Genomic DNA, 13,318 nt, shown 5'->3' on the forward strand with positions numbered 1-13,318 from the left:
AGGGGCCCAGGTACTTGGACCATCACCTGCTGCTTTCCCAAGCACATTGGCAGGGAGCTAGATTGGAATGAGAGCAGCCAGGATTTGAAGCAGCACTCTGATACGGGTTGCTGGCACTGAAAGCTTGCTATACTGCAATGCCAGTCCCTGCAGAGCCTTGAATTTCTGTATCAGATGAGACAGTTCTCATCTAATAGTGCCATTACTCAACACCTAATACATTCTGTTAGGAATACATGCTATTTACATTGCTTTTGCATTAGCCTTATATATACCAAGGGTCTCTACTGTGTACCTAGGCGTGTTGTGAAATCAAAAGTATATTTGGAGCTAGCACCGCGGCTCACTAGGCTAATCCTCTGCCTTGCGGCGCTGGCACACTGGGTTCTAGTCCCGGTTGGGGCACCGGATTCTGTCCCGGTTGCCCCTCTTCCAGGCCAGCTCTCGGCTGTGGCCAGGGAGTGCAGTGGAGGATGGCCCAAGTGCTTGGGCCCTGCACCCCATGGGAGACCAGGATAAGTACCTGGCTCCTGGCTTCAGATCAGCGCAGTGCGCCGGCTGCGGCGGCCATTGGAGGGTGAACCAACGGCAAAAGGAAGACCTTTCTCTCTGTGTCTCTCTCTCACTGTCCACTCTGCCTGTCAAAAAAAAAAAAAAAGTATATTTGGTTATGAGTCACGCTTAGTAATGCATTCTTCTGTTTTCTGTAGGAGTGTTAATTCATGCGCTTTCAAGCAGGTGTTGCTCTAGTTCCTGGTGAATTCTGAGAACGGGTTCTCCTGTTGGTTCCTGTCTGGATGAGATCCCTGTCCTCTTTTTCTCCGTGGCTCCTCTGCAGCTCCATCTGGACTCTCAGGATTCCATCTTCCAGAGACCCGTTTGTGGGATCCTGAGCACGTAACTCCACTCCATTGAATTTCTCTCGGTTTCAAGCCCTCATATGAAAAAGGGAAATCAGAGTGTGACTGTACAAGGTAACAGCACAGATGAGAGAAGTGTTTTCTAGGCCATAAGGGTCTCTGCACTGTTTATCTCTGCACTGTCTTGCAATTGGCAGAGTCATTTAATGTGGTGGAATGAGAAGGCCATGCCAATATGGCCACTGGCAAGCAAGTGTCAGTTATTCACAAATGGTTTCAAAACCCACCTGGCAATGGAGTCTGCCTGGCAACAGGCTGTGATTGGATGGCTTCGGATACTGCCTGGCAACAGGCTGTGATTGGTTAGGGCATAGACCTCCCCTTGACCGGATTGGCTGCCTTGGCTATATAAGCTGCTGCACCAACTGAAATAAACGAGTCTGTGGGCTGCTCGCCTCTGGCCTGCTTTCACCAGACTCCCGGGGTCTGTGTGTTGACTCTGCGCCTCTTGCCCCCACCACGCTCCTCCTCTCAGAATGAATCAACCTCAACAATTTAAAAAGCGGGGTTCAGTGGAAAGGGCGTGGGAAGAAGTTACCAGTGTTCACCACCATCAGCTCTCATCTTCCTCAGTACTTGGAGTAGCGACATCCCAGTTCCCTTTGCAGGGTGGAGGAGCCATGTGACTCTGGTCCAGGATGCTCTGTCTTTTCCTTTCTGGGTGCAGTGGCTTCCGAAGCCTGTGCTATAGATGCTGCTGCCGCAACTCACAAAGCTTGTGTCATCCGGGTCTCTGAGTGGTGTGCGGGGCAGAACTCCACACCACCCTGTGGGACGCGTGGTGGGAGTGAGAAATGAACTTCTGTCATGTTCAGTCTCTGCAGCGTGGCCTTGTGACGGCAGCATGGCACTGCCTATCGTGACAAACACACTGTGCTGAGTCTCAGGAGAAATTCTGGATCCAGCTCTGGTCTAATTACACCTTGAACGACAGGACCGAGGTCTCTCCAATCCTGGAAATTCTTAGATTGAGGGCAGGTGGTTGGTGCAGCGGTTATGACACTGCTTGGAATGCCAGCATCCCGTGTCACAGAGTGCCAGGGTTCACGTCCTGGCTCTGTTTCCAATCCACCTTCCTGCTAATGTGTACCAAGGCAGCAAGCGATGGTTCAAGTACTGGGTCCCTGCCACCCACATGGGAGACCTAGACTGAGCTCCATGCTCCTGATTTTGGCAAGTGCAGTCCTAGCTATTGTATTTGGGGTATGATGGAAGATATCTGTCTCTCTTTCTACCTCCCTCTATGCTGCTCTGTCTTATAAATTAAAAAAAAAAAAAACCCAAAGACTCAAAAAAACCCTGACACTGCAACAAAGCAGTCCCATGTCAGTGACAAAAAATTATTTAAAAAAAAAAGATTATTTATTTGAAAGGCAGAGTTACAGCAAGAGAGAGAGAGAGAGATCTTCCATTGGCTGGTTTACTCCCCAGATGGCTACAATGACCAGGCCTGGCTCAGGCTGAAGCCAGGAGTCAGCAGTTTCGTCCCGGTCTCCCACATGGGTAACAGGGGTCCAAATACTTGGCCCATCTTCTGCTGGTTTCCCAGGCACATCAGCAGGGAGCTGTATGGGAAGGAGCAGCTGGGACTTGAACTGGCAATCATATGGGATGCTACTGTTGCAGTGACTTAACCCACTGTGCCATAACACTAGCCCCAAAACATTCACTTTTATAGACAGAATAAAATAAAATTTCAGCTATATCAAACCATCCCAGAGAATCAATCGAGGTAGAATAACAGAGTTTAAAATCTAAAAAGGTGTATTTAAATTGTTTCATACACATACTTGCCTTAAAGACAGTGCGTTTAGCATAGCCGCACTGAAGGTAGTAATTTAGGACTGAAGGTCCCTATCATGAACCTTGATTAAAACAACTAAGTAACACTGTGAAATACAGCCACATCCTCAGTGTGGATGAAAAACAGGTGCATTCGCTCCTCGTGGTAGCTGAAAATCCTCCACATGATTTGAATTTTTTTTATCAATTTTTAAAGATTTATTTATTTATTTGAAAGTCAGAGTTACACAGAGAGAGAAGGAGAGGCAGAGAGAGAAAGAGAGAGAGAGGTCTTCCATCCACTGGTTCACTCCCCAGTTGGCCACAATGGCCAGAGCTGCACCGATCTGAAGCCAGGAGCTTCCTCTGGGTCTCCCACGTGGGTGTAGAGACCGAAGCCCTTGGGCCATCTTCTGCTGCTTTCCCAGGCAATAGCAGAGAGCTGGATCGGAAGTGGAGCAGCTGGGTTTTGAACCGGCGCCCATATGGGATGCCAGCTCTGTAGGCAGTGGCTTTACCCGCTATGCCACAGCACCGGCCCCATGATTTGAATTTTTGTTTGGATTTTTACCATCATTCAATGCCTTTGTGTCAATTATTATCTTTCACTGCTGCCAATGAACTGATATCTTCCACAGCCCCTCTCACCCTTGCAGCTAGAAAGCACATCTCAAACTCCATTGGAAGCATTTTTTAAAAATGATTTATTTATTTGAAAGGCAGTGTGACAGAGAGAGAATAGAAAGAGAGGTCTTCCATCCACTGGTTCCCTCCCTAAATGGCCACAACAGCCAGGGCTGGCCAAACCAAAGCCAGGAACCAGAAACTCCACGTGGGTCTCCCATGTGGGTGGTGGGGACCAGTGGAGAATTGAACCTACATTTCATTATGGGATGTTAGCATTGCAAGCAGCAACCTAACCTGCTGTGCCATAACGCCAGCTTCTTTCTCCATAGGATTTGAACACAGTGATACAGACATGGGCATTGAGGCCAGAACCAGCCTCCTGGGAGTGAAGCAGAGATTTTAGGCCCACACGTTGTCATCACCTTTCTGAGTGCTTGTGTCATTCTGCTTAAGGTTTTTTTTTTTTTTTTTTTTTTTTTTTATAGGCAGAGTGGACAGTGAGAGAGAGACAGAGAGAAAGGTCTTCCTTTTCCGTTGGTTCACCCTCTAATGGCCGCCGCGGCCGGCATACCGCGCTGATCCGATGGCAGGAGCCAGGTGCTTCTCCTGGTCTCCCATGGGGTGCAGGGCCCAAGCACTTGGGCCATCCTCCACTGCACTCCCTGGCCACAGCAGAGAGCTGGCCTGGAAGAGGAGCAACCGGGACAGAATCCGGCGCCCCAACTGGGACTAGAACCCGGGGTGCCGGCGGATTAGCCTAGTGAGCTGTGGCGCCGGCCATCTGCTTACGGTTTTTTCAAGCATCCTGCACGAAGGTGGAATTCCCTGGCCCCCGCACTCCGGTCGGACCATGTGTGACAATGCATTAGCTTCCTACAGCAACTGCAGCAGCACGGATTCGTGACCTACTTGCTAAGACCTGTTTGACAGCTGCAGAGACACCTTTTGGGCCATGGCCGAAACCTACTTAGCAGGAAGAGCTGAAATACTTCTCTCTGCTGGCCATTTGGTGAGGCATGGTGATGGTGTCTGTGGGGCCTGGAGCCGCGCTGTCTGTGCTCAGAGCCCAGTTACAGCCCCTGAGCCATGTAAACCTGGACAAGCGAATGAACTTCTTGGAGTTTCCACTTCCACATTTTTACACTGGGGGGACTGACTCCATGATTAAGTGTCAAAAGCTTAGAAAAGCTCCTGGTACAAGATAAGCATCCAGGAAATATGAGACTCATACGAATTGTTTTAATTTATTTTCTTTGGATATGTTTACTCGTATTGATCACAGGTAAGAGCTGCAGAGTGCAATGGTATCTTCCGATTAATTTATTTCTAATTAATTTTCAGTGGTCACCATGTTCTCCAGAGAAACAGAACAGCATGCAGGGTGTGTGTATGGGGGTGGGGAGTGTGTGTGAGGGGAGAGTGTGTTGTGTGTATGTGTGTTATTTTGAGAAACTGGCCTATTATAGAGGCTGGCAAGTCCACAAGTCACAGAGCAAGTAGCAGGCAGGATTCGCCGGGACAGCCAGTGCTGTAGGTTAACTGTGACAGCCTCAGGCTGAGAACCCAGAGCGAGCCGAGGGTGGGACGCAAATCCACAAGCCGTCTGCTACGGAACCCTCTCTTGCTCAGGGCAGGGGAGAAGTTCACCGCAGGCAGGCATTTAGATTGGGAAGACCCAGCCACTCCTTGGAGAGCAACCTGCTGCACTCAAAGTCCACAGACTTAAAAGTTAATCCCATAAAAAAGTAAAGCTTCACAGGAACATGGTGTCTACACAGCTGGACACCATGCCCAGGGCAACTGAAGGCGGCATGAACCCTCACCGCCACTCTTCTGAGACAGTGTGTAGCTGAGGCCAGCAGGCAGTGTCCGATAGTGAGCTAACCCTGCTGGATGCTGGGTGCAGTCTGATTTGAAGTGGAACTTGATTCCGGTCTGATTGTGCAGAGGCAGATGTAAACACTGTCCTGGGTCAGTTCACTTCGGTCAGACTACAGGGGAATACGGTAGCCACCCCCAAATCCCTGGCTACCGCTTTGTCCATGGGAGGGATACTCCAAGATCCTGAACCCACAGATAGTACCAAACCCTACATACATGTGTTTTCCTATACCCTCAAAACCATGGTGAAACTTTATTTACAAAGGCACAGTAAAGGATCAATGAAAACTAATAATAAAATAGAACAATTACTGTAATAAAAGTCATGTGGATGTGTTCTCCTTCTGTGTCTCTCTCTCCCTCTCCCTCTCTCCCTCTCACCCTCTCTCCCTCTCTCTCTCTCTCTCCATCTCTCCCTCTCACGCTCTTTCTCTCTCTCTCTTTCTGTCTCATCCTATTGCATATCCAGGGGTCAGTACCATCCAAGGCTGACCACAGGTATCTGAAACCTCTCAAGGCAAAAACCGCAGTTAAGGAGGGACCACTGTACTGACACTCACCAAAATCATGCTTGCTATTTAGAGGAAGTCCTTCTGGGAATCCATGTCTCCAGGAACATGAGTTACCAGCAGGCGGCCTTGTGGCCCTGGAAAAGAACAAAGAGAGTGAGGTTGTTAAGGGACGCTTTTCCCAAGTGATGGAAAGCTTTGGACAAATGTCTGCCTTCTCCCTTGTCCACAGCACACCCCTGTGGGATCTGGTGCAATGGGGCCCTAGAGAGGGTTTCTCCCTGATAAGTTCTTAAGATCCGCCTGATTTCACTGCATCTAAACTTCAAAATGTTTCACGTCTCTAACATCTGGGAAGTTACAGTACATCACACAGCCAATGGCAGGCCAAGGTGTTCTTGTAGTTAGTGGTGGTGCTGTTTCCTTCCTAGCACCACAGGAAGCAAAATCGATCTTACACAGGATGAGATCGGGGTGGCGTGAAATACGGTAACTGCTCTTGGATTACTCCTCACTCGGGCTTCACTGCATCACTCAGTACTGCCATGTAGCAAAGTTCCAAGGACGGGATGAGGGGGCTGAGGGAGGGAGGAAAGGGGGGCAACATGGTCATCTTAGAACTGTGCCTATCAAGTACATGAAATCTGTTCTCTATGTTAACACAAAATTTTTTCAACAAGCTCAGGGAGGGCCAGTGTTGTGGTGCAGTGGGTTAAGCCACCGCCTGAGACGCTGACATCCCATATGGTGCAAAGTAACTCCATGTGGGTGGCTCACATGGGTGGCAGAGGCCCAAGCCCTTGGGCCATCTTCTGCTGCTTTCCCAGGCACATTAGCTGGGGGCTCCTTTGGAAGTGGAGCAGCTGGGAGTAGAACCAGCACTTACACGGGATGCAGGCGCTGCAGGCTGTGGCTTAACCTGCTGTTCCACACTGCCAGCCCCCAAATGACAAACTCTTATTGATGGACTTCACATGTGGACAAGCTGTCTCTCTGTAGCAACATTTAAGCTAGGAAAATGAGCTGCTCTCAGGCGTTTTTCCATAAAGGGTTTAGTAGCATAATACTCTCCTGGCTTAGGGCCTTGCTGTTTCCTTCCCAGCCCTTTATTTAAGAATTTTGGTTATGGATGAAGCACGACATAAAACAAGTTTACATAACAGAGCCTGCACCACATAATCATACATTACAGCGGCGATAAAAGAAAAATAAGCACTTGACGTACGATGACTCTCTAGAAAGAATTTAAATTACAAACCTACGCTGAAACCTCCTGGCACATATTAGACTATGGAACTGATACTATCCAGCTGGGATATATGAATTACTGTGTTTGGAGTCAGCACTTGACTCTTAATCAAATCCTCATGCTACTTAATCAGAGATGTTATCACTTAACACTGCTTAGGTGATATTTTCAAAGAAATACATACACATTGTACGTATACATATGTGCCTTTCCAAGAGGCATTTTAAACTAAAGTTGTCCCCTACTTCCTATCGAATAAGTAAAAGTCATTTTAAGGCCGGCGCCGCGGCTCACTAGGCTAATCCTCCGCCTAGCGGCGCTGGCACACCGAGTTCTAGTCCCGGTTGGGGCGCCGGATTCTGTCCCGGTTGCCCCTCTTCCAGGCCAGCTCTCTGCTGTGGCCAGGGAGTGCAGTGGAGGATGGCCCAGGTGCTTGGGCCCTGCACCCCATGGGAGACCAGGAAAAGCACCTGGCTCCTGGCTCCTGCCATCGGATCAGCGCGGTGCGCCGGCCGCAGCGCGCCGGCCGCGGCGGCCATTGGAGGGTGAACCAACGGCAAAGGAAGACCTTTTCTCTCTGTCTCTCTCTCACTGTCCACTCTGCCTGTCAAAAAAAAAAAAAAAAAAAAAGTCATTTTAGCTGTGAGAGTTTAACTCTTCAAAAATGGAAAACTTTAAACAGTAATGTTGTATCACTGAGCAGTGAATGACTTATTTATCTTTTAAAGATTTATTTATTTATTTGAAAAGCAGAGTTACAGAGAGAGCACACGAGATCTTCCATCCACTAGTTTGCTCCCCAAATGGCTGCAACAGCTGGGGCTGGACCAGGCCTAAGCCAGGAACCAGGAGTTTCTTCCAGGTCTCTCACGTGGGTGCAGGGGCCCAAGGAAGAGGGCCATCCTCTGCTGCTTTTCCAGGCCTTAGCAGGCAGCTGGACTGGAAGTGGAGCAGCCGGGACTTGAACCGGTGCACATATGGGATGACAGTGTCACAGGCGGCAGCTTAACCCTTTGTGCCACAGCATGGGCTCCTGGACGGTAGTTTAGGAAGAGGGTCCTGGTATTTGCTTGGTATCTGTCTCCTGGGGTGTTACAGGGATTATGGGCTTTTTCTGTGGGTGACTCCCAATTGCCAAGTTCAGCAAAGTACACGGTCCTGTTTTCACTTGTGAGAAAATGGACGTTCAGAAATGTGAAGTAACTTGCCCAGCATCCTGAAGCAAGTAAGTTGTTTACACTAGAGATCATGACCTTTCTATTCAAAGTTGTCAATGAATTCGACCTGTGATACAGAGACCTGGGTTTAAGGCGACAAATGCTTTGGCAAGGCCAGCCCGTTAGCACAGGTGAGAACAGGATCTGAAACAAGTAATTTTATAAGCCAGAACACCTGACAGATAAACTATCAGTAGCTGACGAGCGAGCGAGCTGTTATGCAGTTAATCGTTTCAAAAACAGTCCGCATCATTGCTTGGTCTCCTAGATACTGAAATGTGAAACTCCCTGATGCACATTTAACAAGGACCCACACAGAGATGCTTTGTTCGGTCCCTGTTTCTGTGGGGTGGTGTAACTCCGCAGTCCCTGTCAGTCAACAAATGCCGCACGGCGCTGACCAGTGACTCACCAGCTCCAGGGCCAGCTCTGCCTGCCCAGCTGCAGAATATTCCCCCATAATTGCATTAGCAAAGCAACCAGCGCTTATCACACGCCTCCCACTTTCCTGGTCTGGTTCTAAACTCGGGATTTTAATTTTTATTTAAAAGCTCTGTGTAATTTTTTTTTACTTAATGCAAAAAAAATTGTTATAGATATTTTAAACATTTTTGGTTCTACAATGAAAATTTCCTAAATATGTTTGGAGCTAATTTTTATTTATTTTTTTGACAGGCAGAGTGGACAGTGAGAGAGAGAGAGAGACAGAGAGAACGGTCTTCCTTTGCCGTTGGTTCACCCTCCAATGGCCGCCGCGGGCAGGAGCCAGGTGCTTCTCCTAGTCTCCCATGGGGTGCAGGGCCCAAGCACTTGGGCCATCCTCCACTGCACTCCCTGGCCACAGCAGAGAGCTGGCCTGGAAGAGGGGCAACCGGGACTAGAACCCGGTGTGCCGGCGCCGCTAGGCGGAGGATTAGCCTAGTGAGCTGCAGCGCCAGCCTTGGAGTTAATTTTTAAAGAACCTGCAGGGCTAGTACTATGGCATAGCCTCCACCTGCCACGCTGGCATCCCACGTGGGTGCCGGGTCAAGACCAGGCCGCTCCACTTCCAACCCAGCTCCCTGGGAATGCCGCTGGGAAAGCCGAGAATGGCACCAGAGCTTGGGCCCCTGCATCCACACGGAAGGCCCAAAGAAGCTCCTGGCTCCGGACCTGGCCAGTCCTGGCTGTTGCGGCCATTTGGGGAGCGACCAGCAGATGAAATTCTTGCTCTCTCTCTCGTCTCTCCTCCTCTGTTAACTCTGCCTTTCAAATAAGTAATCAATAAAAAATAAGTAAATTTTACAAATAAACGTAACAGGTTAAGCCTCTGCCTGGTGCCTCATCCCACATGGACTGCTGGCTCCTGTCCTGGCTGCTCCACTTCCGGGGACAGCAGTCAAAGATGGCACAATGCTTGGTCCCCAGCACCCACGTGGGCAAACCAGAGGAGGCTCCTGGCTTCAGACGGGCACAGCTCCTGCCACTGGGGCTGTAGGTAAAACGGTGCAGTATCAGCGGCACATCTATGACCAGACACCATCCTAGGCTCTAGCCCACAAGCCAGGTGACCCCATGGCCCAACCACAGGTGCCAGCTCCACCCCCACGCTAATGGGATTCGCGCTCCTACTTCCCTGCCTGCCCCGGGCAAAGGTTTAGCAGGACCTGTTCCTCTCTCACCATGCCGCCCTGGCCCCCACCCTACAGTAGCCCTTTCTTCTTGACTCTGGGGTCTGGGCACCAACGTTAAGGCCGCCACAACACGGGAGTTAGAGGCAAGGCTTGTGGTCGGTCGGGGAGCGGAAGCGAGGGGCCCCTGGTCGGCAACAGGTGCTCTCAAACCTCGGCCCCGGGGGCGGGCGCCAACCCCACGGACACCGTGGTCGGGCCAGGGCCCACGATGGCGCCTTTTTAGCAACAGCGGCCATCTGGGGAGTGAGCCAGAGGACGGGAGACCCCGAACTCAAATAAGTAAAATCTTTCAATAACAAGGCCCTCCCGGAGGCCACGCTCCCCGTGGTCACGGGCCACGTCGGCGTCGGGCGCGGGCCAGTCTGACAGGACAAAGGGCACAGAGCTACCTCCACTCTGTTCTTCACATAGCCAGCGTCCGAGACATTAGGAAAAAAGCGCGTTTTCCCCCGCGGACGACACACACGGACACGCACACGCGCTGGCGGTGTCCGGCGTGGCCCCAAAGCGGCGGGGGCGGCCCGGGAGCCGCCGTGGGCGTCTTCCTCAGCCGGGGCGGCGCGGGAGCAGCCACGGGGCCCGCAGCACGAAGCAGCAAGGCGGTCCTCACGCCTGGGGAGGCGGCTCCCCCACGGGCGGCGTCCGCAAGCCCGGCGTCGCGCGGGACCGTGGAAGCCGCCCGCCGCCCACGCCCGCAAGTCCCGCCTCACGGGCCTCGCTCCCTTCGCTCCGCCCCTCGCCACGCCCACGCCCCACCCCCGCAAGTCCCGTCATCGCTTCATACGCCCCGCCCACGCCCCACGCCCCACGCCCCCGCCCGCAAGCCCCGGTCCCCTCTCTACACCCTGCGCCCCCGCCCCACGCCCCACGCCCACAAGCCCCGGTTCCTTCTCTACGCCCCTCCCCTCACCCCGCCCCACGCCCGCGAGCCCCTTCCTCGCTCCCTACGCCCCGCCCCTCGCCACGCCCCCCGCCCGCAAGTCCCGTCCTCGCTCCCTACGCCCCGCCCCCGCCCCACCCCACGCCCACAAGCCCCTTCCTCGCTCCCTACGCCCCTCGCCACGCCCCCCTCCCCACCCCCCACAAGTCCCGTCCTCGTTCCCCTACGCCCCGCCCCCGCCCCACCCCCACAAGTCCCGTCCTCGCTCCCTACGCCCCGCCCCTCGCCCCGCCCCCGCCCCACGTCCACAAGCACCGTCCTCTCTCCCCCTACGCCCCGCCCCCGCCCCGCCCCGCCCCCCAAGCCCCGGTCCTTGCTCTACGCCCCCCCCTCGCCCCACCCCACGCCCACAAGTCCCGTCCTCGTTCCCCTACGCCCCGCCCCCGCCCCGCCCCACCCCCCACAAGCCTGTCCTCGCTCCCTACGCCCCTCCCCTCGCCCCGCCCCACGCCCACAAACCCCGCCCCCGCTTCCATTCGCCCCGCCCCCTCGCGGCGCCCTCGCGCCTCGCGGGCCCGGGAGTTGCCCGGGCGACGGACGCGGCGTGTGGGCGCCGGCGGCAGGGAGCGCGCCGGGCGGCGGGTGCGTCAGCGCTCGGATGGAGGACGAGGAGTCTGAGGAGGCGGGCGAGTCCCTGGAGGCCACGCTCGAACGGTTCAAGGCCCTCCCCAGGTGACGCGGCCTGCTCCTCCCGGCCAGGGTCCCGGGGGCGCTCCGGGGGCGCACGCCGCGCACGGGGGTGCGCCGCTCCCCCGGTCGCTGCCCTTCGTGACCCTTCTCCCGGCGCCTCGTCTCCGGTTTCCTTTAGATAATGGAGACGGGCGTTTCTGGAAGATCCTGAAAACCCATTCCAGTTAGCGCCCGTGAGACCCTGGGGGGTGTCTTTGGAAAGGGTCGGCTAGGGAACACTGCCCATGGGCTCCGGGGGCCTGCTGCGCCCCGTGGGAGCTGGGCCAGGGGAGCCCCGGGGCGCGCCGTGTCCAACCTGTTCTGGCTGCTGACGCATCTCAATGATTTCGTGCCTTGAATTCCTTGGCGTTCCTTGTGGGGCAACCAACCAGACGCCCAGTGCCCGGTGTCCATGTGGTGCCTGTGGGTGCTGGTGGTAACTTCTGTCCACCCGCGGCGCCAGGGGGCTGGCGGAGAACCTCTGGCCCACGAGCCCAGCCTTGGTCGGTGACTGACGATACTCTATATAAACAAGTCAACTGCAAATCAGTGAGCCAGGGGTTAGCTGTGGAAGCAGAAACATGAGGCAGGGAGAAGGCAGACTGTGCATGTGTGCACACGCGTGTGCACACGTGTGCCTGTGTGTGTCACTGGGGAGGGGTCATTGGAAGCTGGCATTGAGGGTGAGGCCCTGCAGGCTTGACGGAGCCCTGTGGTTCTGTTGCAGACCAAGTGTTAGGTAGAGAGACGGGAGAGTGGACAGCAGGGGGCCGGTGTGGCTGGAGCAGAGGACAGAGCGGGAGGAGTGAGTGGCAGAGGGGAGGTCAGAGGTGGCCCATGGTGCGCAGATCCTGTTGCTGGGGATGAGACAGGGAGGTAGGGGAGTTTGGAGTCATGCTCCCGAGTCATGTTTCGTTTTGATACTGCATTATGGGGCCAAGGGCAGAAGCAGGGAGCCAGCCAGGGGACCACTGCCCTAGTCCTTGTGAGCCATGATCCCCCGGGGACACAGTGGTCGCAGGTGCAGCAAGATGTCAGACGGCAGCTGTAAGTCACAGATGGGATGTGTGAGCTGGCCTGGAGGGGGAAACTGAGATTTTTTGACCCAATACCTGGAAGAGAGGAGGGGATATTGTCATCTTACTTTGGGACCTGCTGTGTCGTAGGGACGATTAGAGAGCCACTCAGACTAAGGAGACAGGAAACAGGGCTAGCCTGGGTGTGTTAGTGCAGAAGCGATGAGCACAAAGATGGTGTCTTAAGCTATGAGACTCGCTGAGACGGACCAGGAAGTGAGTGTACGTAGAGGAGGGGCCCCTGAACTGAGCAGGGCGTCAGATAATCCTTTTCCTCTTTGAACACCAAGCCGTGAGAGCGTGGACAGCCCTCCTCTGTCTGCGTTGTCAGGCCCCCGTGGGCATGGCCTAGTGTGGAAGTGCCATTGCGGCCTGTTAATACACATTCATGGCTCTCTTTTCTAGAGTAACAGCATTCCTAATCTTATATCTGATTCATTAAAAACTCTGTTATCTTCCCAAGACCATGTTTCATGCATAACAACCCACTTGCTACTGAGAAATGGGGTTGCTGAGACTATAAATAAGGCCTGTGTGGGGACTACTTAGCTCATTTGTTGTGATGGGGGTGAGGCTGTCATCTGAGATGAGAGGTGTTTGGAATTTGAAGGGAAGCTGGAATCACTTAGATTCTTTTTTTTTTTTTTTTTTTTTTTGACAGGCAGAGTGGACAGTGAGAGAGAGAGACAGAGAGAAAGGTCTTCCTTTGCCGTTGGTTCACCCTCCAGTGGCCGCTGTGGCCGGCGCACCGCGCTGATCCAATGGCAGGAGCCAG

General features: G+C 53.6%; 1 protein-coding gene and 1 long non-coding RNA gene across 8 annotated transcripts in view; one reads left to right on the top strand and one right to left on the bottom strand.

Moving 5' to 3' along the window:
- Positions 1-10,533, bottom strand: part of LOC127483604 (uncharacterized) — a 51,341-nt gene extending 40,808 nt beyond the window's left edge. Inside the window, exons 1-2 of the long non-coding RNA XR_007910045.2 lie at positions 10,248-10,533; positions 5,771-5,856 (exon numbers count right to left, since the gene is read on the bottom strand). This is a non-coding gene — a long non-coding RNA (uncharacterized lncRNA). The remainder of the gene's footprint in view (positions 1-5,770; positions 5,857-10,247) is intronic.
- Positions 10,534-11,272: 739 nt separating this feature from the next.
- C13H10orf67 (chromosome 13 C10orf67 homolog) overlaps positions 11,273-13,318 on the top strand; it is a 118,955-nt gene continuing 116,909 nt past the window's right edge. For 2 of the 7 annotated variants that reach the window (XR_011381748.1, XM_070056148.1), the window contains exon 1: positions 11,528-11,974. Coding sequence is in view for 4 of the 7 variants with exons in the window: in XM_070056148.1 (XP_069912249.1) it covers positions 11,880-11,974 (95 nt within the window). In the remaining 3 variants the exon portion in view is untranslated. Of the gene's footprint in view, positions 11,471-11,524; positions 11,975-13,318 lie in introns of those variants that run through there. The other 5 variants (XM_070056147.1, XM_070056149.1, XM_070056146.1 and 2 more) reach the window with 5 other exon arrangements.

This window comes from Oryctolagus cuniculus, chromosome 13 (assembly GCF_964237555.1).
Source record: "Oryctolagus cuniculus chromosome 13, mOryCun1.1, whole genome shotgun sequence".
NCBI classification, from domain to species: domain Eukaryota; kingdom Metazoa; phylum Chordata; class Mammalia; order Lagomorpha; family Leporidae; genus Oryctolagus; species Oryctolagus cuniculus.